Here is a 25,693-nt window from a genome sequence, read left to right on the forward strand (position 1 = left end):
TATCGGTTGGTACCCCCGTCACCCTCCCCCTCTTCGTTCATGTTGTCTCTCTCCCCCTCCCCTCTCCCTCCTTCATTCTCTGTCTACTTCCCCCGCTCCTACCCCCTCTCCCCTGAATCTCTCCCCTTACCTGCTTTTTCCCTTACGCATATGTCCTTATTGTTTCTCTCAACCTAACCTGTAACTATGTAGCTATGTAGCTATGCTCTAATAACTGTGAAACCTTTGTAACGATGTAACCTGCAACGATGGTTCGACAATCATGTAAAGCGCTCTGATACCCCCGGGTCTAGCCAGCGCTATACAAAACCTTTCAAATAAAATAAAAATAAATAAAATAAAAATCCCCTTTGGTTTTGCTTTGTTTGCCCTAAATTGGCAGGGTATGCCCAGACGTGGGTCCCTTGCTCACTTTGCCACTGGATTCAAGCTAGCCTGTCTGATTAGCTAGAAACCGGTCCCAGGATGCTTGATTTCGGTCCAGGGAAGACATGGCTTGGCAGTTCGGGCTGGACTGTTCCCATGAGGCACAGGGTCAGACTGATTTGCATATGGTCGAGTGAGCTAAAGAATGATGATGGATTAAACCCATATCCGTTGACTGAGGTGAGTGTTTGCAATGTTCAACACTCCGTCCATCATCTCCTTTGGATTTGACTAGTGAGAGTGCAGCACTGATTGTGTCATTCACACAAGTAGCCCTTTAAACATGCCTCAGGTCTGCCACTGCACAGCCTGTGTGTGCAGTTTTACAGCTACTTCAACTTGCCATTTAAAACCCTTTGCCCAGCCTTAAACCCCCCTTTTACTACACCTACATCACCCCTAAGGTAGGCCTGAGGTAGACCATAGGGCAGGGTGTAAGTAAAAGGTAGGACAAGCACTTTTAAGTTTAGCATGTCCTGGTAGGGAAGACACCTTAATTGGTTTTTCACTACTGTGAGGCCTACACCTTTCATTGGAAATTCCTTAATACACTTTTAAGCTGCAATTCCTGATTAGAAGGGAGTAACTGTATCATGTCTCATATCTTTGGAATGGTAAAGATAACTCATCTTTCCTTGTAAGGTTGGATTGAACATTACTATTTTAGAAATACCAGTTCTAGAGAGTGTTTTTTCAAACATGAGACATGAGGGACTGATTCAGTTAGGGAACTTAGAGGCTGGAATCTATTAAACAGTGAGATTAAATGTTGTCTCAATGACCATAACTCGATAGTCTTATTCAATACGAACCCAGTTAAGGTTGCAATTGAGTTATTCTTATCTGTGATCCATTAAATCCTTAATGCTCTCACTGCCGGAGTGTTTGTGCACCACTGCGTCAAAGCTTTTTTTATAAAAACAAATCTGCATTAGGTGGTTTAAACACATTTACCCCTTTGGTCCCCTTGTACAGCAATACAACCTATGTTTTAACACATTCAGGGCTATTGATTAGCCCTGCATCAATCTCATTACAGCCTGAAAATATACAGAAAAAAGTTGATTTTATTTTTTTTAAACATTTGCCCAATATTTTGTTGCGTTTTTCAATTCATAGTCTTAGTCAATTGTATTGTATGATCAATTAAAACCTTCATAAACCGCAAAGAAAAGTCATCGCTAAGTACAAGCATAGAGGATTCAGCTGAGTCCTATTTTACAGAATGAATAAGAAAGCAAACAAAGCACATAGCAAAACGGAACTTTACATATAGTGTTAGAGCAAAATATGCACAACACATACCTGTTGCAAAACTGATCTGCAAAAAGCATGTGAAGAAGATTCCACTGAACCATGTTTTAAAAAGCGGGTACAAGAACGGTCAGTGCATATCACAAATCAAGCTTTTAAGTGAAGATTTACAAACAATGTGCAAAATACACAGAACACAGGTTTGTTGTGCAACAGATCGATAGTCGATACTAAACTAGAACGGGTCACAAACTTGTCTTGCTTATAGGCTGATCTAATGCAGTCCAAGCAGTGCCTTTTTAGAGCGGACCAGTGCAGAGAATGGTAATAAATAAAATATTGTTGAAACTTGGAGCAATACCTGACCCCAGAAAGTAGAGCAGCAACTTTGATAATTTTAAAACTATTATGAGCAGCAGTGTAGATGCTAAAAAGCATTGTGCAAAATGAACCAGTGATGGTGGCTGAACCCGGCCCATTTGCACAGTGATGTGCAAGCCGGTAAATGATTAAACTTAAACTAAAGCGTGAAGGACTTGGCATTGATTATGGTGAGTTCTCCCCACCCCCATGTTGGGCATGCAATAATGGGGACTCAGCGGAGAAAAAATTACAGCATTTAAGACCATGTTACACCAGTACTGGTGGAGTTGACAAAGTCCAGTTTAGTCACAACGATCCAGAGCAACTTAAATGTTTTTAAGTTTAGTTGTGGATTAGATGTTTTCAGTCTGGCGATGACTGCCTGCCGGAAGGTGCGCACTCCTAGCCGAATTAATCAGCACATTGAAAAGTTCTCCTTTGCTGCAGCAGTTGAGGGCAAATACATAAAAAATGAATAAAGGATTCTTTTACTAGTCCGCATAAACGGCAGCTTGTGATGTGAGGAGCTGAGTGACGCCAGGGCAGACGGTGAGCACGGATATTCCACTCCCCCAGTCATAATGCCACAAGCCTTGCCTTGATACGTAGAGTAAGTACAATTAATGTAGTTCTGCTGCTTGGTGGAAGAATACGAGTTTGTAACTAAGCATTGGAGTGCTTGCTTAAGACTGTCAAGTCCTACAGTTTTGAATTTTTTTTAGCCATGGCTGATGTTAGTTTCTTAAAGACCTGTTGCGAGAGTTGTTTGCTCCTGGTCTCAGACCATGAGAATTCCACCAGTTTGTCCTCAAGATGTCGCCTGTATAATGATCTTGAGTTGGTGGACTCAAGTTTGCACCAGGTTAGACAATGCATGGAGTCGGTGGTACTGATCTGAGCCTCTGACAGACATTGAGAAAGCAACGGCCTCTGGCCCAATGCTGTTTTATGATGTACTTGAGTCTCACTTGCACCGGTGATGCTCTCGTTCGAAGGCGGAGAGTGGCTTTGTAGATTCTAGTAACCAGTTTGTCTACTGAACCAGCTTCCCTGCCATAGATTAGTGTTGGGATGGTTTTTGTTTTCATCACCTAGACAAACATAAATCCCCCAAACACAAAGCAAAGAAATGTTTCCCTTAATGACTGGAGCTGGCATTACCAAGTATGTGTAGGATTTCCTACAGAATATAGTTAGGGTAGTTAATATGAGGGTAGATCACGAAATTGGAACCGAATCACTGTTAGGGTTCAATGCTCAATTGATAATACATCACATTCCAAACTATATGGAAAGTATAAAAAGTATATATACTTTCTACTTCTGTATGGCCTAAGGAATGTATCGGAGCATGCCAGCCCTCACTTGTCCTGACTGACTGACCAGTAGAATACACTGAAAATGAGATTTTCAGATTTTTGCCATTTCTTTCCGAAACATGTTCATTCCCTCCAGTGTCCCTGTGCGGGGAATATACGCCTGCCAAGGCATGCCCCCCAGCTTTGTTCCTTTGGGTTGTGTGAGCACCGAGGAACAAGACACATTGATTGTCTACAGCGATAAACTAGGTGAAGTGCATTGTATGAATTTAGAAAGCAACTGCAAGCAAAATGCCATTCTAGACTGAATGTCTTTTGGTTGCAGGTATTACTCCTGGGCTCCATAAAAACATAACAATCCGACATGTTACATCCTAAGGTCTCTATCGCTCTATGCAAGACCTATCACCCACCTTAAAGTAACCAATCTTGTCTGCAAGCAAAAATTAACCTAAGATGAAATACATTTGCTTTGAATATAAGGAACCACACATAACCACCAAACTAGATTGCTAAAAACAACCAACCAAATCTCATAACCCCTTCCCGGCCATCCCCAAGCATCAGCTAACCAAGTCCTGAACCAGCTCAACGTTACAGTCCCCATTTGAAGGCTGAACGTTGTGGGTGTGATGTGAGTGTGGGGTTCTCAATAGAAATAGTTCTCATTTGAATTAGACTTACAGTATTTCGCAAAAACACTTTATTCACCTGACAGATTGAAGACATACATGCTGTTCTCCATTTAACGCTGATGGACGGTGGTATAAGACAGCTGCAAAAAAGGGGCTTTATCAGGAGCAAATACAAATGACCACCAGAGGGGCATTGTACACTCAACCTCCCACTTCGGAAATGCTCTGGACCATGCCTTATTCTAAAACTAGAAAAGGTTCTTGAAAAAGTTCTGAGCTTAAGTGCCTGCCTCACATTTAAATATATCGGATTTGGTAGAAAAGGGGGACTCAAATCTAGTCTTCACTGATTTTGCTGCAATACACCCTGCTCTGATCAACACTAAGACCTTACTGGTACAAAAAAAATCTTTGCTTTTAGTGAGATGTATAACTGCTTTTCAATCACATATGGACTGAGGCAGGGACATGCAGCTGGACGCAATATTAAATGTACATTTAAGATGGTATGCTTTGCATGGGCGTCGATTCACCAAAATGCCAAAAGGGGCGGAAGTGACATCACATACCTGTTGAACTTAATATTACAGGACGTGACTTCATATGACTGACTGTGATTTCTTTCCAGGAAGGCAAGTCAAATGACCCGCAGATCACAACATTTGAGGATTTGGCTTGGACAGTATTACAGAGACACAACGTTGTGCTATGAGCCGTTTTGCATTATTTTTGTATCAAGGGGACGTTCCATGGATGGAGCATTGGTATTCCAATGCAAATAACCATGGGTTTTGATGCAAATACCCATCTATAAACACTGGCAGACCGGAATTTGCACCAAAATCGTATGCCTCGCCTTGTTACAGGTCTAACAAGGAGAACTTGTTTTCCAGTTCTTGGTTTTCCAGCTATGCATGCTTGTTGCATTGTACAGCACACACACAACGTGGGAAAAGCCTTAAAGCATAGTTTATACTGTAAGGGTTCTTTCTTGTACAAAACATATGCTTCAGAAAATGCACAAGCTTTGCATTCTGGCACAGGGGTATGTGCGTTGGCGCATAACTGCTAAAAGGGAGAGAAAAAATGCACCAGATCTTATTTAATTGTTGCACATTTTTTTCTCCTCCCCTGCCGCAAGGTTGAGAAGCAACTTTGGTGCAGTGCTGCCTGGCGTCAAGGAATAGTTAATCTGGGCCTCGATCTCGCTCACAATCTGTCACTCGACTTTGTCACACAAACGTATTCTTATACATACAGAAAAATGTCCTTGCACATAAACATGCGCTCTGTCACCTACACTCTCTCATCCACAAGCACGCACACAACACACATTTAAAACCAATTTTACGTTACACAGCTTTCACCACAGATTATAAGTGTGCTCCATTTTTTATTACACCAATAATGAATACTATATTATCATTCACTAATAGTGAAAGACACGGAGACAATAAGGAATGCGGAGCCCCCATGTTTCTGTCACCTCTGAAGCCAGGGGTGGGTCGCAAAGGGCAAATCAGGGGTCAAAGAAGAGACCCCTGGTGACCCCTAAATGAAGTTCATGGCGCTTTATAGCACATCAAATTGTTGAAGTTTCAATGAGCTTCTACACGGCAACTTGGTTCCCATATCTCAGTCTTACACTGTATTTATCCTGAAGCAACAGGATTTACACCCCTATCCATATTAACATATAAAAGGAAGTTGTACCAGACTGTGACCGCAAACCCATTATCTACCAGAATTTGCGACATCCTAGTGTAAATTGTCCGGGACCTCAGTCCAGCACCTTGTAGACCCTTTGCTCACGTTTCATGGCCAGCATCACTGGGAAATTTTCAGAGAAAAAGCAGAAGGTATTAAGTGCAACAGCAACACCAAAGAACGTTGCTAGTAGTAGCTAAAGAACTTAAGGGCCTAACCCAAGTTTAGTCAGAAGGAGAACACTTTACTGATAAAATAAATGAAACAAATACGATAAAAATATGCAAAATCATAAATGGGGAACAATTAGGCAAGGAAAACCCTAGTGCATTTATCTGGAACCACCAGTAGGCAGCAGCACACAGAGAGTGTTCTTTGAAGGAGAAACAACCAGTACAACGTTCCTTCACACAGGGCAGAGGAGTCATGAGCAGTTAGCTGCCTTGATTTGATGCATATTTCCCCATATTGGGGAACAATATAGAAGAGTTTCACACAACATGTTGTCAAAGTTGCAGCAATCTTTAGAGACTTCAAGGCGATATCTACAGTGTTGAGCTGTCTTGGATTTGAGGACAGTTCACAATAACACTGGCCTTCTATGTCCTTTCAAGTACCACTCAAGTCAGCAAGACTCCTCCTACCTTCACAGGAGCCTTCATACCCAAGCGAGTATCTTCAGAACTAGATTTTCAGCACTCAGTCCACTTAGTTTATTGTTTTCTGTGGTTCGCACCTCCTCCAGGGAAGCTTTTGACCGAACACGTGTGCATGTAGCACGTACTATCAACAAGCTGCTTATCCAGCAGAGAATGACAAAAACATCCTGATGCATCACAGCAGCAAATAGGCTTTTGTCAACTCAGGAACAAGAAGTGGGCATAGATAACGAACACAGGATAGGAACAAAAATCAAATGTTACCATGCTAAGGATTATGAAATTAGCAGGTAGGTATTATGTCCCTTCAACTAGATTTGGTTGTATGTCAAAATATTGGCAACTGAAATATGCTACAAGTATTAAGTACTCTTTACTGTAATACAATTATGAATGGTCCATTGACGTTCCCACTATAAACGTTTGTGTACGGTGCCACTGTGCTGTAGGCTCAGAAATTGCTTCCACATCTGTTAATATAAAGCTTTGATGTCCAGTACCATGCAGCCATGCATGCCCGAAGCCGACACGCTCCAATTCCTGCATACATATCTGACCTCATCAGTTCAATTCTTGTAAAACAATATGTTTACCAAAGTGTGTTTTGACCAATGATTGAGCGGTCACGAGAAGATCACTGAGGCATGGCCAATGGGACCAAAGCTATGGAGTAACAGTCACCATAAAAGTAACTTTATCCGCCTCCTACATCCTGGCACAGTTCCCATTATCATATGGAGAAGCCGTCAACAGACATCATTTGTAAAGCAATCAGGCTACAAACAGCTTCCTGGCCAAACTGTGCTTCCCTCTGGAAGGAAGCTTAAAGGGCATAATGCACGTCTTGTATGCCATGTGCCTGCCCTGTATATCTCTGACAGGTGAACACCTAGGCCTGTATAATGCAAAGTGTACACTGCCCAGGTCTGCGCCACAGCTCACCAATAACTGCGTACACCAGATGTAGACTAGGACAGTGAGCACAACTACAGTTAATACACTACCCCTAAAGCATCCATAAACACACACTTGCCCTAGAGGCAGCACTTGCCCTAGAGGCAGCTTAAAGTCAGACCGGCTGTTTGAAGCAGAAGGTCAATTTAACTTGGATGCTGCAACACAGCATGCCTTTCAAAGGAGGACAGGGATCCCCTTGCAGGCAGGTGCAGTGAGTGATGTCATGAAAAGAGTTAAACCTCACCAGGCGAAATGGGTTCTTCAAATCCATCTCCACTGTTTGATAATCCTGCTGGTGTTGAAAGATTCCTCAGGTACTTGTCAATAGGTCACATGTAGTGATAGGCTGGTCTTGCAGGCGCAACATGCAAACCTGATTTAGCAAGAAATAGCTAAAAAAACAAATCATGACATCTACTAATAAAGTGAGTAGATTGACCTTATTTGGCATAGCAAATAAAATAATCTTAGCCATCTTGCGCTAGTATTAAGCTCTGTGGAGTTCTTCCTGCCAGACACCAGGATATTTAGTGTCTTTGCTTACACCAATATGGCCCAGGGGTATCTTCATAATCCAGATACCCAAGATGATCAATAAAAAGGAGTGGTTAAGCAACTTGCATCCCTTCATTGATACACACAACCCTGCTTTGAAGGTAGAAAATGTGCTTCTCCTAAAGCAGATGGACAGGATCCGATAAGAAATGCGTTACTTACCTGTAACAGCAGTTATCCAGTATTGGTGTCTTTCATGGATTCACATGCCTGAATCATTCCCCGTCGTCGAGACGGGAGCCTCCGGTACATAAAAAAGTAATGTCCTATAGACATACATAGAGAAAATAGGCCTAAGGGCCTCCCCTTAGTAGCCTTTCTTAGTCCTTATGTAAAAAGGACCAAACTCTCCCAGTCAGCCAATCAGCTCCGACCTCCCTCTAGAACCTTCCTGGGAGGAGCCTCAGTCCCTCAGATTTTCGTACGCACCCAGCTAGGTAGGCGTAATGTTGTCAGAGAGGGATGTGAGTCCTTCCCGGGGAGGCGGGAGGGTTGCATGTGAATCCATGAAAGACACCAATACTGGATAACTGCTGTTACAGGTAAGTAACGCATTTCTTATCCAGTATTAGGGGTGTCTTTCATGGATTCACATGCCTGAATCAGAATAGTTAGCAGTCAGATATGCACATTTGTGATGTAAATCAGTTCTGCAGTCATGTTAGACAATGCATATAACATCACATATAGTATCACAAGAGCAAGGAATGTGCATACCTGGATGGCGGGAAGTAGGAAGGCTCACCTCACTGAAAGAGATGGCGAAGCACCGCTTGACCCACTGCCATATCCTTCTGAAGTTCGATATCCAGGCAGTAGTGGCTGGAGAAAGTGTGCGGTGACTTCCAGGTCGCCGCTCTGCCAATGTCCAAGATTGGCACCCCCACGAAGAGTGCTGCTGACGTGGACATCGTCCTGGTGGAATGTGCAGTGACCTGATCAGTCAAAGGCCGTCCGGCCTGGTCATGGCAGAATGCAATCGTTGATGAGATCCATCTTGAGATGTTTTGTTTCGTGAGGGACAGGCCCATTCTTGGTCTGCTGTATGTCACGAACAGTTGTGAAGAGTTTCTGAAAGTCTTAGACTTATCTAGGTAGAACCTGAGACATCTTTGAGATCTAAAGAATGTAGAGCCCTTCCTGCTGCGGTTGAAGGGTTCGCAAAGAAAGATTGAAGGATTATTGGCCCATTGAGATGAAAGGCTGAAGGCACCTTTGGAATGAATTTTGGGGTCGGTCTCAGCACCATGCTAGCCTTCCTGAACTGCATGTGCGGTTCCGAATGGACTAGCAGAAAAACTGCATGTGCGGTTCCTGAATGGACAGAGCTTGGAGCTCGCTCGCTCTTCTGGATAGAAAACCGCCTGTAGCCCACTGACTCTTAGTGGGGATTGTTCACGAGACATACTTTGGGTCAGCTCCGTGTACTGGTTGAACGGATGTTTCATGAGCTTGGTAAGAACCACATTGAGATGCCAGGAGGTGGCAACATCCTTACTGGCGGGAAAGATCTATATAAACGTTTCAGAACTTGCTTAAGCAACCCGCTTGACCATAGCGATGGGCTCGTTTGAATTCTTTTATAACGAGATAGCACTGTTAAATGTACTGTAATGGATAGATAAGGCAATATTTGCACCAGTGATGTGGAGAAAAGCCTATTGCTGCGGTCGACACCGCAGACCCAAAGCGCTTCCCTTTCCAGGAATATGTTCATGTGCTATCCGCACTTGCTCTGGCAAGAATGTCTACAGTCCTGTGGATTATTCCGATTGTGGAACTCTGAACTCAGTCTTGTGTCAGGGGTCAGGCGACCAACCAGAGAGACTTCAGACCCTGATGTCGAACTGCATTATCGATCATAGTAGCAGAGATAGATACTGCCGCCGGTGGATCGGCGGCTACAGGGATAGGTGGTGGAGTTCTGTGAACCAATGTCGCCTCGGCCCAATTGGGGCTATTAAAATCAGAATACAAGGCTCCACCAACCGTGTCTTGAGGACAATGGGAGCATCGGGAATGGTGGAAAGGCCTACGCAAAGACATTGCGCCATGCGGTTGGAAATGCGTTCCCTAGCCAATTACGGAAGTGTGGGCATCCGGCTTTCATTCACGTCGCAATTAGATCCATTTGCGGCGTGTTTTATCTGGAGAAGATGGGGTCAATGATTTGTTGGTCCAGCTCCCTGTTACAATGGTTTCTGCCTGCTGAGCGCATAGGTGAGCCCATTGTTCGTCTCATTCTTGGTAGGCAATCTTGAAGGCCCAGGAAGACCGTCAGCAGTTCAGGCAGATTGATATGTAGTGTCTTCTCCATAGGAGACTACCTTCCGCATTTTGTGACGACGTGAGGAACCGCCGGAAGTAGGAGTGACAAGCCTTGAGACAGTTTTTGAGAGGATATTCCTCATTGTAGGACTCCGGCCATGTGAGGCTTCTCTTTTATGTGGCAAGATGACCCTGTAGATTGTAACCACTGCTCGATAGCGCCTCTTGTAGAGGTCTCGTTCGTAGTTGAGAGCGAGGAACCAGGAGGATACACTATCACTCTCTGATGGGAAAACCTTTGCTGACCGTGTGGCCAGGGTTATACCTAGGAAACTGATGTACCTAGGAAACTGATGTAGTGAGAAGGTTTCAGGACCGATTTTTCCTGATTGAGGATGAGATCCAGCATCGAAAACTGAACAGGTGTTGGGAGACCTGGACACGTCTTTTAAGGATGAAGCCTTGAGCAGGCAGTCCTTCAGATACCGAAGACTTGGTGTCCTAGTTATGTCGCTCCCAGGGAACTGTATTTCGTGAATATGTGTGGTGCAGACTTGAGCTCGAAAGGCAGAACGCGGAACCGTAAATGTCTGCCCACTACTGCAAATCGTAAGTACTTTTAGCGATTCCTGTGAAGTGGGATATGGAAGTAAACGTCCTGTTTGCTGGACCTCATGGATTACCATGCGAAACAACTGCCTCTTTTAGGAGGGTGTTGAAGTCTCTGAAGCCCAAGGTTGGTCTCCTCCTCCTATCTGTTTTCTGGATTAAAAAAGGAAGCGGGAACAAAAAAAAAAACCCTTTTCCCTTATGAGGAGGAGGTACTCTCGCTACAGCTCCTTTGAGGAGGAGGAACACTCGCTATAGCTCCTTTCTACAGCATAATCCAGACGTAGATGCAGCTGTATATCTTGATAGCTCCGCTGCCCGTTCCATGAGAAGACAATTTCTCAGAAGATGGGTGCTTGTTTTGCTATTGTCGGCGACTGAAGGCATTGTGGTCTACTCTGGCCTGAAGAGCAGGAAGATTGGAATTGATAATTTCCTTTGAGGGAAGACCTTCTTCTTCCTCCCGTTGTACTAAAGGACTGGTTCATATACTGAAGAGTGTCCAAAGCTCTCGCATTGTCTGTTTCGTTAACTTTTCGTGCCAATAGTGACTGGCCCTCATCTGGCCCGTCCACAAACGTAGTTTGCACCTCAGGACGGAAAGGGCCCTCCTTGGATCCGCAAGACTGCAGGTCCAGCCACTTGCGGAACCCTGTCATAGCGATATTCCTCGCGCAGTCTATGGTTTAACGCCAATGCCTCGCCTCAGCGGAATCCACCTAACTTCCTCTTCGGATGAGTCTGGTAATTCCGGCTGGTATGGGGCCAGTGTGCCCACAATGTTCCATGCTAGCGTACCAAGAGCGCTAGAACGTTCACAGAGGAAAACCTGTTCGTAAGGTTGTCCACTCTTAGACCCTCCTTATCAGGAGGAGGTGACAACGGGGCCGAAGGATCCCTGGAGTTTTTCTAGGCCGCCTGTGGCACTACGGAGTCCGGCTTAGAAAGTTCCTGTTAAGCACGCCGGTGCTGTATCTGGCGCCTTATACTTCTTCTCCAACAGAGGGATCACCAGTGATACAGAGGAGGGGTACTACCGGACCCTTACCTCTTCTGACTATAGGTAATGGATAACCCGTATCGATCTTACTGCCTTCTTGTAGGGTTCTTTGAAGACGTACAAGAAGCAGGCCTGTTCTTGAGAGGTCATGGAGATCTTAAAACGTTGAGCAGCTCTCCATACCACCTTAGAAGAGATTCCTGAGTGGTGGAGTTCCTTCTTCGTCGATGAATCCGTCGACGAGGTAGCCGTCATAGACTATGCCATCGTAGACGCGCAGTCATAGATGACCATACCTCCTTAAAAGAGATGACAGACTCGGTGGATCTCCTCCTTCGTTGACGAGTTCGTCGACAAGATGTCCGTCAGAGAGTATGCCGTCGTAGACGAGCAGTCATAGATGAGGCCGTCGTAGACTACTCGTAGACAAGGCCGTCGACGCCGTCGTAGACTAGCCTTCGTAGCTGAGTCCGTCGTAGATGAGGTCATCATAGACTAGACCATCCTAGACGAGGCTATCGTAGACGAGTCCCTCGTAGACTAGGCCATCGTAGACGAGGCCCACGTAGACGAGGCCCGCGTAGATGAGGCCATCTTAGGCTAGGCCATCTTAGAGAAGGCCCTGGTCGACCAGACAGGCTGTCATAGACGATGTCTTCAATGACTATGCCGCCGTAGACGAGTCCTCGAAGATGAGCCTACGTAGATGAGGCTATCGTCGATACCGTAGACAGGGCGTCGTAGGCGAGCAGTCGACTCCTTAGACTAGCCCTTGTAGACGAGGCCGTCATGGACTAGGCCGTCGTAGACTAGGACATCGTAGACTAGGCCATCGAGCACTAGGCCTTCGTAGACGACTAGGCCATCGATCATTAGGCCTCCATAGAGTAGGCCAGTAGACTAGGACATCGTAGACTATAGATTAGGCCATTGTAGACTAGGTCCTCATAGAATAGGCACTGTAGACTAGGCCCTGTAGACGCTGTAGACAGGCTGCCGTGGACGGGCTGCCGTAGACAGGCTGTCATAGACGCGCCCACTAAAATGCGCCTTCGTAGATGACCCACTAAAATGCGCCTTCGTAGATGAGGCCATGCGCCTTCATAGATGAGGCCATCATCGTAGATGAGGCCATCATCGAAACCGTAGACAGGCCGTAGACATGCCGATTAGTCTTCGAGATGAAGCCCTCATTGATACCGTAGACAGGCCTTCGTTCCGAGAGGCTGTCGTCGATGGTTGCGTCGGCGACGTCGATGGTCTCGTCGTCGACGGCGATGGTCTTGACGTCGACGGTCTTGACGTCGACGGTCTCGCCGTCGACTGCCTCGTCGTCGACGGTCCTCGCTGACTTCGACTGCCTGGTCGTCGACGGTCCACGCTGACGTCGACGGCCTTCGCCGTCGACGGTCCTCGCCGTCGACGGTCCTCGCCGTCGACGGTCCTCGCCGTCGACGGTCTTCGCCGTCGCTGTCGTCGACGGTGCTCGTCGTCGACGGTGCTCGTCGTCGACGGTGCTCGTCGTCGTCGACGGTCCTCGCCGTCGTCGACGGTTTTGAAATCGACGTCCATGGTGTCGTCGACGGCCTCGTCGTCGACGTCGATGTCCTCGTCGACGACGCTCCAATCGTCGACGTCGACGGTGTCGCCGTCGACGTCTATGGTCTCGTCGTCGACGTCATCGTCGACGCTGTCGTCGTTGTCGACGCTCACATTGCAATGATGATGGTTTTGACGTCGATGGCTGCTTAGGCTGTACCTCAGGAGGTATAGACGACGCCTTTCTGAACGATCCTATGACCAGAGGAGGGGATATAGACGGCTCATACGTCGTCTATGTTGTCCGATAATTCTCCAAAGCAAGTCCTTTACTCTCCTTTCCCACAGAGTGGGGAGATCCTTGAAGGACTGCGCCCGGAAGACCCTTGAGCGGTCTTTTTTGGGGCCTTCTCAGGATGGTACCCTGAGGAATGAGTCTGAGGAGATTCTCTATTGAGGTCTCCTGGACTTTGAGGGCAACACCTCATCGCAGTAACTGGAGAAATAAATAACCTCCTTTCTGGCCTTAACCATATTAACAGCCTCTGTTCACGACCCTTCAAAAGTCACTTGAAAAAGCAACATACCTTGTAGCCTTTGGTCTGTGAGTGTGAGGAACCGAGCAGAGCCACCTCTTGGAACAAGAAGTGCAGGCTCCAAACAGAATTCTTCCGTTCTTTCCCTTGTTAAACCTTCTTTAAAGAAAGTATTTGAAGATACAGAATGTATTTGAAGATAATCCATAGTAGAAAAGCCAAATTAAGTTAAAAAAAACACAGAATCTGAGCAGAGCTCAGAGGAGACTCCCTTAGCACAACGTGCGGTAGAAAATCTGAGGGACTGAGGCTCCTCCCAGGAAGGTTCTAGAGGGAGGTCGGAGCTGATTGGCTGACTGGGAGAGTTTGGTCCTTTTTACATAAGGACTAAGAAAGGCTACTAAGGGGAGGCCCTTAGGCCTATTTTCTCTATGTATGTCTATAGGACATTACTTTTTTATGTACCGGAGGCTCCCGTCTCGACGACGGGGAATGATTCAGGCATGTGAATCCATGAAAGACACCCCTAATACTGGATAACCAAGCTACGCAAGTCAAGTTAAAGCAACCAATATGACAGAGCACCGAAGACTGTTTCTAATCTTCTGCAGAACTGAAATCCAATGATTCGAGGAAAAAGGCATACATGAATACCCCTTTCTATCCCTACAGCAAGTCTGGGTCCCTTTCTCATACCTAACATGATGTGGTTGCATTTGGAGTTGTGCTGAATGGCCTGGCGCCCCCAGACCTCAAAGAGAGTTAAGGAATTCCTGGTGAACCTCCCATTCTAGAACTTATGTCAAGACACCTAGTTAAGCTGTTCTGCCATGATTTCGTAAACTCCCACAATGTTTACAAAACAAAAGTCTTCAGCTCCTGCTTATTGCCACAACTTCACTACTACGCGAAATAGTTGCATTATAGTGAGTGTGTGTCCGCTTGTTTTCCAAATTAGATGATCACCATAGTATGCTGCTTATGTGCATCATCAACACTATGCATTGCTTCAATGTCAATGAAAAGAGGCTTCCACCGCCAGGTAGGTTGCCTTCTGCTCCATCATGTTTATGTGGAGGGGCGAATCTGATTTATCCAAAAAGGAATGATAGAGAGTTCTGCATAGTTCGATTCCCTCCTTGAAATGTGGGTTATGACCATTCGTTATGAACCATGAAGACAGAAGAAACTTTCTACCACGAGGCAGGGAGCATATGCCCACCATCTCAAGGGAGAAACCAGGAGTGAATGGACCAAGGCAGGCTTGGACTGACTGTACAATTTATTCCAGTGAATGAGACACTTCTGTAAAAGTTCTTAGGGTGCCTACTCAGGCACAACCGGTATGGGAGGAGTCAGATGGGGATGCTATGGAGTAAAGTCATTCCAGGGCACTGAAGAGACCTGTGCATCGCTCGTAACTTGGGTTCATCAGCAGCAGGATTGCACAGCTCAGTCCACGAAACAGTAGTTTGTGGGACAATGATGGATAAGGCAAAGGAAAATGTTAACATCTGTTTTCCCAAAATGTTTAACCAGGAAAATACTGAATACACAATTGTGCACACTGCAAACTTAAGCATCTCTAGGAATAAAGCCATAGTAGTTATATTTGAACATTTTAAATTAATAAATCAGATGAAAATGAGCAAACATTAAAAACAGAGCTGACCACATGAATAATTAACTCAGAATAATAAAGTGTGCGGCTGCTTTACGCACAGCGGGTGGACAAACAGGGTTTTAAAATGCATTTTCTCTCTCATCAGGGAATAACACAACAAAGACAGATTAAATGATCAATTTAGAACTAAGGACTGTTTAACCTGGAACAAACAGGGGAGCTCCTCCTTGAATCGGATTTGTAGCTGCCGAGACTCATCCGCTCCATGGATTCAGTGTCACTTCTTTGATCCTTGGGCTCTGCGGATCCCACTTGCAAACTGGGGGGAGAGGGAAACACAGAGGTTGACTATATCTCACTACTTACTGCCGGAGTAAATATGATAATGTTCAATAAGTCACTCAGAACAACATGCACGAGTACAACGGCAGATATATTCTGGGCAAACATCTAATCACACACAGCATTACACAAAGTCATGAGGACTGGCATAGACGTCTGTTTCAGGTATCTACTAGAATCCGCTTCTCTTCCATTACTTCTAATGTATCAGCTATTCAATTACAATGTCTTATCAATTGGCCTTTCTTGCAAAATATTTGATGGTGTTTCGTTCAGGAATTTGTAAAACCGATCTATTACACACCTAAAAACTCTGCAGATATCCTGGGATGCCGGACTACTTCACAGTGGCTGCTAAAAACCTTCTGTGCCAATTTCTATTCATAAAGGAATCATATTGGGCCTTTGACAGTAACCCATACCTCAGGTCAGGTAAAGAGGAACTGTATCAATTGTTGGATGGTTTTAGTTTGGAAGTCAATTTGAGACTCTAGTTGAGCTGTCAAGTGTTTGTAAAATATAACTATGTACTTGAAACAATTACGAAGAAAGCTTCAATATCTGTGGTCGTTCCCCTCTGTTTCACTCACCAGTTTTAGCATCTGGCTACAGACAGGTTTAGCGGTCTGTTGTAAGCACTAATGTGATCAAAACAGGGTTTCTGTATTTCATGGCTAATTACACTGTGCTACTGACTTTACATTATGGCTTTGCTGATGTAGCAAAGTAGCACCTTATCGCACACCCAAACACACACATCTGGCAGCAGCATGTGTAGCCTATTACATCATGGAAAGGCTTCACAACAGAGGCTTGCAGCCCTGATAGCTGCACTCGTCCAGAACCCGTGCACAGAAAAAGCTCACCAGGGTAACTCTCCATACAGCTCTTCACAGGCATACATGTTCGCTTTCCCAATGCATGCTCAGGCAAAGGCATCAGTAATTGTGATCTTTAATTCTTTTGGAACCATAAACTTCCACAGCAGACAGATGCAATCTTAATATTGTTTTTCGCAATCTCCCAAATTCTGGTTAAAAATCTTCCTCCAAATACTTTCTTGCAAACAGACAAAAGCAGACCAACAAGACTCAAAAAGCTATTTAAGACTTTGCAATTTAATTGTCTCTTATACATGATAGCTTTGTACTTGTAAACAACTGCTTAACTTTATTTGGAGTTGTGCATAGGCTGCTCTCTAGTTTTTTTTACCAGCAGTTCTGAAGTCTGTTTTTGGAGAAAAAGAAATTGGCTTTCTTTAGAAGAGAAAACTGATTCCAGGCAGTGCTTTGTTTCCCGGCAATGTGTTCCTTGAATGGGAGGGTGGTGTTCAGGGTGAATCCAAGTTACTTGGTATACGATGCAAGCGGTGGTTGAAGCCGTCATGGTTCAGGTCAATGAGCCAGGTTTGTACTTCATCTATTTTATTTGTCTCGGCAAATAGGAATTCTGTCTCGGTTGGGTGGAGCATCAGGTAGGTGATGTGCGAGTAGTGTTTTAAGTCATTGTATGTCTGAAGCAGAGGAGGATTTCAAGTAGAGCTGTGCATCATCAGCGGATTGTAGATGACAGGAAACAGTACAGTACCCTGGAGTACTCCACAGGTGTTAGAGATCATTTCTGACCTGAACATGCCCACGTGAACAAACTAGTGTCAATTGGAATCCAGTGAAGGATTATGCTGGTGAATCCCATCTGATACTGATAGGGTGTGTAGGAGGGTGGAATAGGCAAATGTGTCAAAGGCAGCTGAGAGGTCCACCAATAGGAGAAGGCAAGCGTCGTCTTCATCTGCTTTCAAGAGGGCATCATATATGAGGTATAAGGAAGGGGTTTACATGCTATGTGATTGTAGGAAAGTAGGATCTCCTTCTAAGGTTAACCCCACTCTTTGCTTGATGTGATGCTGTTTTTAACTGGTCTGACTGGGATCCTGCTAATCAGGACCCCAGTCTATCTGCTTGATCACTAAAGTGTTGTGTTGAGTACTTAGGTACATTCCAGATTGGATCCTGGGGTACCCAGGGCATGGGTACCCCAGACGTCTTTCAATGGCTGAAGCATGCATTATGCCACCTATGAAAGACCATGCAAAATGGAACTACAGGCTTGCCATTGCAGCCTGTGTAAGTTGATGCTAGCACCACTTACTTAAGATATAGGTTTCCTATATCTAAAGGTCACTGTACTTAAAACCTATAAGTCACCCTTATAGCAGGCCTTTGCAATCCTGAAGACAGGGTGCCAGGTTCTAATTGAGAGGGTGCCCCTGCATGAGACACCACTGCATTTCTACCATCTGGGCACTCTGGACTTTGCTGAACTTCGTTTGGGCCTGACTTTGTCTCCCTTCCAGTCTGCTACATTGTCTGTGCATGTGCATCATACCGGAACCTCCCAAGGCCTGTGAAGCATCAAAGACACCTCAAGAAATCTTCCTTGGAGTGAAGGAGTCACTCCCCTGCATTCGAAGGCACCACAACAAAGTCGACTGGTCTGCAGATCCTGAGCTCCTCCAGACTCCGTAGGCTCTGCAACAGAGGTGGTGGTTTTCCACAACTCCAGAGGTCTGCCCTGCCCTCTCACCAAGTTTGAGGCCAGTATCCCTCAAGGGGGGTGCAATAACCGAAACCCTGTGCAACGCGTCCAACTTGTAGTTGCAAAGGTTTGCTGGCTTCTTTGCAATAAGATCTTTGCGCTCCAAGTAGCCCCAACCATAAGCACCTACAGTGACCGGAATCTTCAGCCACACAGCATTGTGTGCATCATGGCCTGAATCTTTTGGTGAGCTGCTTGAAGTCCTCTCACGACTCCTGTGCCTCTGGCCTCTGGGTCCACTTGAGGGCCCCACTTGTTTCTTCTGGACTTCACTGATTGCTCGGGGCCTGCTCTGACTCCCCTACTGTTGGTGAGTCACCTGGACCTTGCTGGTCCTGACGTTGCTCCTTCTTTGATTCCGGTGTTAGTTGCATTTGCAAAGGCTTGTTAGAGCTCTGCCAGACACTGACCCCTCAGCACTCGACATCCTTTGTGGGACAGCACGTACACGGCTCCTGGTCCTCCTCAGCGTCGCCTGGTCCTCACAGCTGAGGAGTCAAGGCCCTCGTCATCCATCCTGCAACACTCAACATCGGAGGGCATTCGTCTTCAAAGTCTCCTTGTCATTCCTGATTGACATGGGCTCTGTCTCATCTGCTTGCAGGTACCTCTCATCGAGAATCCATCCTCGGATTCCACCAGACACTTCTTCCTTCTTCCACAGCAGCACTTTCCTGAAGTCCTTCATAGGGTTCGACTGCAGATTCCGACACCAGTTCACACGTATGCACCTGGCTTCCCTGGTGTAGGTAACATGAGTACTAGGGTATCCATGGGTGGGGTGGCTCTTCAACCTTCTGTCTTCCATAGGGTATCTTCAAGGTCCACTGGGAAAGGTCCTTAATCTTTAATAATCCAATCGGGACTTGCACATAGACTTGTACGGAGCGCGCAGTCGTGTTCCCACACTGCAAGCGCTCTCCGTTGGGTCCCTATCTACTGCCCATTGGTGGTTCCTTGGGTCCCCAGCATTGCTACATCCTCTCGACATCATCCTGACTAGAGTTGTGTTTCCACTTTCTTAGAATATGGTCTTGTCCCCCGCTGGGGCCACTGTGTATTTCATGCTATTTACTGTTTCTTTACTAAAGTATTGTGTGCATTGTGTTATCTCTGTGTAGGAGATATTTGGGCGTACTAGAGAGTATTACATTATAAATACATATTTTTATAAATACTTGGTGTGGTTCTTTACACTTAATCTATACTATAAGATTGCATTCTGCTAAAACAAGCTGCTTCACACTTCTTCGGGACTAAGCCTGAAGGCTGCTCTCCACAGCTACGACTTAGAGAGCTTTCTAAGGTTGTCTAAGACCTCATAAATCACCATAAGTGTTGTCTGGACTGGTGCAAGGTGCACACTTACATTAGTGATCATCATATACCAGGCCAGCTTCTCACAGTGATCAAATGAGATGATTAGTTAGCGTTTGCTTTTACACTTATGTTGCCTAAAAAAGGTGCTACTGAATTTCAATTTTCCTAACATGATTATGATCTATATTGACCTTTTTCTAGATTGCATTACTGCAACACTGCCCTCATTGGTCTCCTAAACATGACAATTCATAGCCTTCAGCAAGTGCAGTGCATAACAATGTCTTTGAAACCTTTACATTGGCTGCTGGCAAATCAGCAAATCAAGTTTAAGTATTTTTGTCTGGTTCACAAACCTAGGTATTCTGAACCTAATTCACCTGTAACAAATTGACTCAAGTGATATATATCTGTTAACTCATTGAGTTCTCGTGTGAACATTGTTAACATTTTCACTTTTGAATTGGAGAAATTTGGAGGCCAAGGTCAGAATCAACTGCCTTAGTCTGGAATTCATACTTCTGTCACTTTGGGAAGAGCATGAGCTTCTGAAATTAAGGACAAACTGAGTCTCCTTAGGCCTTTTACCAGCATTTAGATCACTGCAGTCACTGTTATTTTTTTTGGTACACTTGCTTCTATAGCGCATTGAAGCCTGGCTAAGTGAATGTTAGCAGAATGGCTACTTTCTTACACTAGGTGTTCTGCAATATTTTACTTTCCAGCTTTATCTACCTTCTGATAAACATTCGAAACTAAGATTCTGTTCCATAAAGGAGAGCTGCCATTGCCTTAGTTCTCTAAGCATCAATTGAAAGATTCAACGTCTTCCCACAAAAATTTGCAATGAAATAGTTCAGCTAACTTGGCCTAGAATATGTACATACAAGCTATGATTTTTAGCAAAGAAGAGTCTCAAATGCTTCTATTAATTTGCTTTCCTAACGACCTTCCCATGGATCCACACTTTATATTGGGGTTTATTCATACCAAAATATTGCACCTATCAGTATCTTCAATTCATACCAGATAATGTAAACACTGCAGCAAGGCCATGGGGGGGAAATCATTAGCACATTTTAAGTCATCATAAGGCAGAACCGAAAAACTCTTATATACTTAGCACCAAGGCAAGCAACCTGAACTTCTCTAACAGCCTGTCCACCAACCACAGGCTATTGCAAAAACTGACCCATGAAAAATTGCTGGTCATCACAACAAATTTAGGGTGACCAACAAATATATAAAGGTTAAATTATTGCCCGTAGGTTTTTTTTTATAATCAATTTTATTGAGTTTTGAATAGAACAAGGATACAGCGCCAATCAAGACTACATCTTAAAAGGCAAGACCAAGGCAAAAACACTTCACAACCGGGACAAAGTAGCAACCTCTCGGAGCCTGGCGCTGTACCACAAGGGGGTATATTGGGTCAGCTTGCCGGACAAGCGGGTAGGACGCAGTGAGGCCCGCCAGGCCAGGAATACTCCGCGTGTGACCTCAGGGAGAGCCCGTGGAACATTGGTGCCATACAACATCCCCTGGAGAGGAGAAGCCCAGGGTGCGCAATTCCAGGCGGTATGCCAGGTCGGACCAGCCGTTGTTAAACCAATCGTGCAGCGTAAGGAGATGAGTCGCTAACTAATAGAGATAGAGGCTTGTCATTCCAAGACCTCCATCAAAAGGTGGGATGCGGCATGAGGAAAATCAAAACAAGATTCAAAACGCTTGGGGGGCAATGAGTGTGACAGACAGGGCAGCCTAATAGCCTTTTGACCATTGCCAGACCCTGTTGGACAAGAGCGAGAATTATAGGATATCAGAAAGGCAGGATTGAAAGTGATCAAGGCCTTTCTGCTTTCATCAATAAAAAATGTGTTAGAGCGACTCTCATAAGTGGATTTTGTGGTCGTTTTCTGGCAGCTAAGGTGACATTTGCATCATCAGCAGGAAGGAAATAGGGCTCAAGCAGATACTGTACAATCTTCAAATGTGCTGCATTCTGGGATTGAGATGGAGGACCATCCAGGTATGACAGCAGGTCCACTTTGTGTGAATGACAAAAAGGAAGTTCATCATAGCAGATCTTCCATGTTCAAGAATGGAAGAATGGAGCGATGCACCTTGTGCAGGACATTCAACTTAAGCAAAATTGGTGGTAATGCATACAAGCTGAACCTGAAAGCAACCGACAGAGAACCATTCAGAGGTAATTGTCTGGCACAAACCATAGAAATTTCCTTTCTGAGCAGCGATCTACATACAGACACCCCAACTTGGAGAAAATTGCCTCAGTCATATTGGGGTGTTACTTCCATTCTTGGTCATGCATAGAGAGCTGATAGATCATTCGCTCTCATAACGAGGGAACCTGCAATGTGAGCGGAACAATTTACCCTTCTGACATGTACTACTACAGGTGAATCACCTCCAAAAACAGGGATCATGACACCACTCACCCTCCTTGTCTGTTGATCTAATCGAAGGTGGTGGTGGTGGTGTCTGACAGATGTGCCTCCCCAAGTGGAAGCGATAAATGTCGTCATGACATGACTGACAAGCCGCAGCTCCAGCATTTTTATTTGCAGACACTGACTGACATGGACCTAATGTCTTGGAAGTCATGTCATCCAGATAAGTACTCCAACCAAGTGAGAAGGCATCTATGGTCAAAGCAGCCAGGGCCTGTGGTGTGACCCAACAAAAGGCCGCTGTAGGCCATCCACCAGTTGAAATCCAGATGAACCCACTGCAAGATTCGTACCTGAGCCGGGAGGTTGCCTTGATGTTGCAGCTACTGTGTTCTCAGGCACCATTGTACCACTCATCAGCAATATTGCACGACACACTAACAAGATGCTTGAGGCCATTACACAAAGGAGATATAAGATGTGCAAAACTGTGATCCAAGCAGAAAACATTAGAATCATCCCCCAACTATCCACACTTCTCTGAGAAGGAGTAAAAGCCTTCACAAGGGTCATCTCAGCACCACTAATATGAAAATAACCCTCTGTGTTAGCCGAGTTTTGATTGGTAAATCCAGGGGTAGAGTGACTGTGTGCTGAAGGTGTTGTGTGATCACTGCCAGGGACCTCAACTTAAACGGTCAGTCACTCAAGTATGGAAATACATCGACTCCTTGCAGTAGAGAAGTCACAAATGGCAGCACTTCTATAACATGTGGTGCAATGGTCAGTTAAAGCAATAAAATCATGAACTAACAGTGGTAGGACCCCCACTGTCTGTGGGCCTGGGGATTGGCACATGAAAATCAGCAACCTGAAAATCAAGATTCACAAGCCATTCCTTGCATTGAGGGCAAGCAGGATTGGACTCAGGAGCAGCAATTTGAGGCAGCAGAGCATGGAGGAAATGAGGACTGCTACTGGCAAGAACGCTTTCTCACATCCACTTTCAAATTAAAACCGAAAATCTACATTGCAATCCAAACTCACAGCATAATGACCACACCCTCCATGTCACAGATGCAACCGCAAAAGTTATGCTATACATTAGATTACTCCTCAAGTTAGCATTTGCACTATTGAGACAGCAATGTATATGGCGCTATTAATTTTTAAGTGTATGTTGTTATTTATGGTTGTTGTGCTTTTATGTGCAGTTATACATTGGTTTCATATTTGTGAGGTCTTAAGCACTGCTTTGGTAGTATTAAGTTAGGGTTTGCACGGATGTTGTGCGAGTAATGGACTGTGAAGTATCAACATCCCTTTTCAGTAGGTGGATTTAGTCGATCATTGCAATTTAATTTATTTTTACTTGCTAGCTTAAGACAAGGTGCCACTTTCTAATGTTATAACATATAATTACTCTATGCAGTCGATCCTTCTCAGTGAGTTCTTTACTGAAACACATTCAAGAGGTGGGGATGGAAACCATTAACAGATATAGACACAAAGAAAATGTAAGCTTGGAGTGGAGATGACTCCTCCTTAGTTGTTTGGGTTTGTTCCGGCATTATATAGAAGTTATAAAAACAAATTTTGTAAACCTACTTGTTACCAGTTTTTTCTTAAGTTTCAGAATCATACATTCACACCCTGCGATCTGCCTTCTTGATTCTTCAACTTAAACATGGGTGGTGTGAGGAAGTTTACCTTGCTCGGATGTAGTCTCAGGTTAAGGATTAGTGTGGTGTTAGTTTTGAATGCACTTTTCGCTTATGCCATTGGGCATTTTAAATATGCAGCCAAGGAGTTTGAGCAGTATTCTGTGTGTTACTGTGATAAGGTCCACTAATTAAAATGAAAATTATTTGGATTAGCAGCTGAATGTACAATGATTAATGTAAAATCCAAAGCTGAAATGTCACACATTTAAAATGTGCCAAACTGCAATAGGCAGTCATGGCTATTTGGATAGGCCACAGAAATGCTAAGCGGCAACTTTCCTTTAACTAGAAGTAAACCTAATGCTAAAATGTGCACAACGTAAATTAGAAAGCTTGACCTTCTAGTCACATGCTTAATAATACTCATCATATCTACATAATATTCCAGTTTACCAAATGCATTACTTTTCATAACCAACATTTTATTTGTAAATGACAAGACCTTTCTATTTTCATATGTCACACATAATACTTGAATAGAGTAGTTGTACATTTTAAACAACAATTCTTGTTCGTGTTAAATGAAATTGACTACCTAACAGTGACTTTGGAAGTTAATGTTTCTTTTATTTAGTATAGTTCATTGTTCACACAATGAAGCATTCAATATTTAGAAGGGCGACCTGTGGTCAATGCCTATGGGAACTGGAGTGTAGATTTTCAGAACTTAACTATGCAATAATGTTTGTAGCTAACTTTGTGGTAAAGCTTTGCAAGCAGCATCACTTTTTTTGTGGGAAAGTAAGAACTGACACTGCTCACAGACGAGTGCAGCCATATGATTTGTCCACAAAGGAAGACGCCTGCTACAATGTGAGCAACATGTATTCATGTCTTTTCTATTAGTGTGTTCCTAGTAAAATACATTGCTAGTAATGCTATCAATGCTACTGAGGCTTTGATGCCTTTGTCCTATTCCCTTTTTTTTTAAGTTCAAGTAGAATTTTATTAGAATAAACAAAATTGTTATTACAAAGAATGAAATGGAATACATCATCATCAAAAAGTATAATAAACTAGGGTACCACAGTAAATATCAAAAGATAAAGAATGTAGGGGGGGAAAAGGAAAAAGGAAAATAAAAAGTAAATGAGGCTGGAAATTTAAAGTATACACCATAAGAGGCTTAGTAACATGGGAATCCCTTATCCTAGACTGATGGATGTGGCTACTGCAGATTCTGCTCATCCTTACTTTATTATGATGCTTTATTTCTACAGATTGTTACTGCATGATCCTTTGCTCGTATGACTGAGACTGCTGAGTTTCATGAACTACTCTTTATGGGAAGTTCTGTTGCTTTAATTTGGCTTTGAGCTTTATGCTCCTTTGATCTCACTCTTTCCTTTAGAACTTGAACGGTTCAGGAGTTCGACTAACTTTGAAATTCCAGTCCTGTTCTTTAGAACAGGGTTTTATTACTTTATGGAACACGCTTGATGGATTATTTTGGCGATTTGTTCTAACAAAACCTTTTAATCAGATCTCTGTAAACGTACTTGATTTTATTGACTAATTTGAATAAAAGAATAAAAAGAAACATACAAATCTCTTAATGAGAATAAAGGTTTGAAAACTATTCCAACCTCTAATCATTGACTGAACTTAAACTGTTAATGCGATTTAACTTGTACTTCAAAATACTGAAGCAAATATCCATCACCAAAGGTGAGAAGAGAAGAAAATAGCACAGGAATGAGGTTTGACCCTGTAAGTGATGGAAAGTGTAAGGTTAAACCATATTAAATCATTTTGTCCCCAATCCACCCCATCAACTAATAACCAGTTAAGTTCGAGTGCCAGAGTGCAGTGTGATGGGCTCTTCAAATTCCATGTCTTGTTAATAG

The 25,693-nt window shown here is 44.2% G+C and overlaps 1 protein-coding gene across 3 annotated transcripts in view; it reads right to left on the reverse strand.

Moving 5' to 3' along the window:
* SYTL4 (synaptotagmin like 4) overlaps positions 1–25,693 on the reverse strand; it is a 964,177-nt gene that overhangs the window by 563,399 nt on the left and 375,085 nt on the right. For all 3 annotated transcript variants that reach the window (XM_078688458.1, XM_078688460.1, XM_078688459.1), the window contains one exon: positions 15,654–15,770. In XM_078688458.1, coding sequence (XP_078544584.1) covers positions 15,654–15,770 — 117 coding nt within the window. The remainder of the gene's footprint in view (positions 1–15,653; positions 15,771–25,693) is intronic.

Source organism: Lissotriton helveticus, chromosome 4_1, assembly GCF_964261635.1.
Source record: "Lissotriton helveticus chromosome 4_1, aLisHel1.1, whole genome shotgun sequence".
NCBI classification, from domain to species: domain Eukaryota; kingdom Metazoa; phylum Chordata; class Amphibia; order Caudata; family Salamandridae; genus Lissotriton; species Lissotriton helveticus.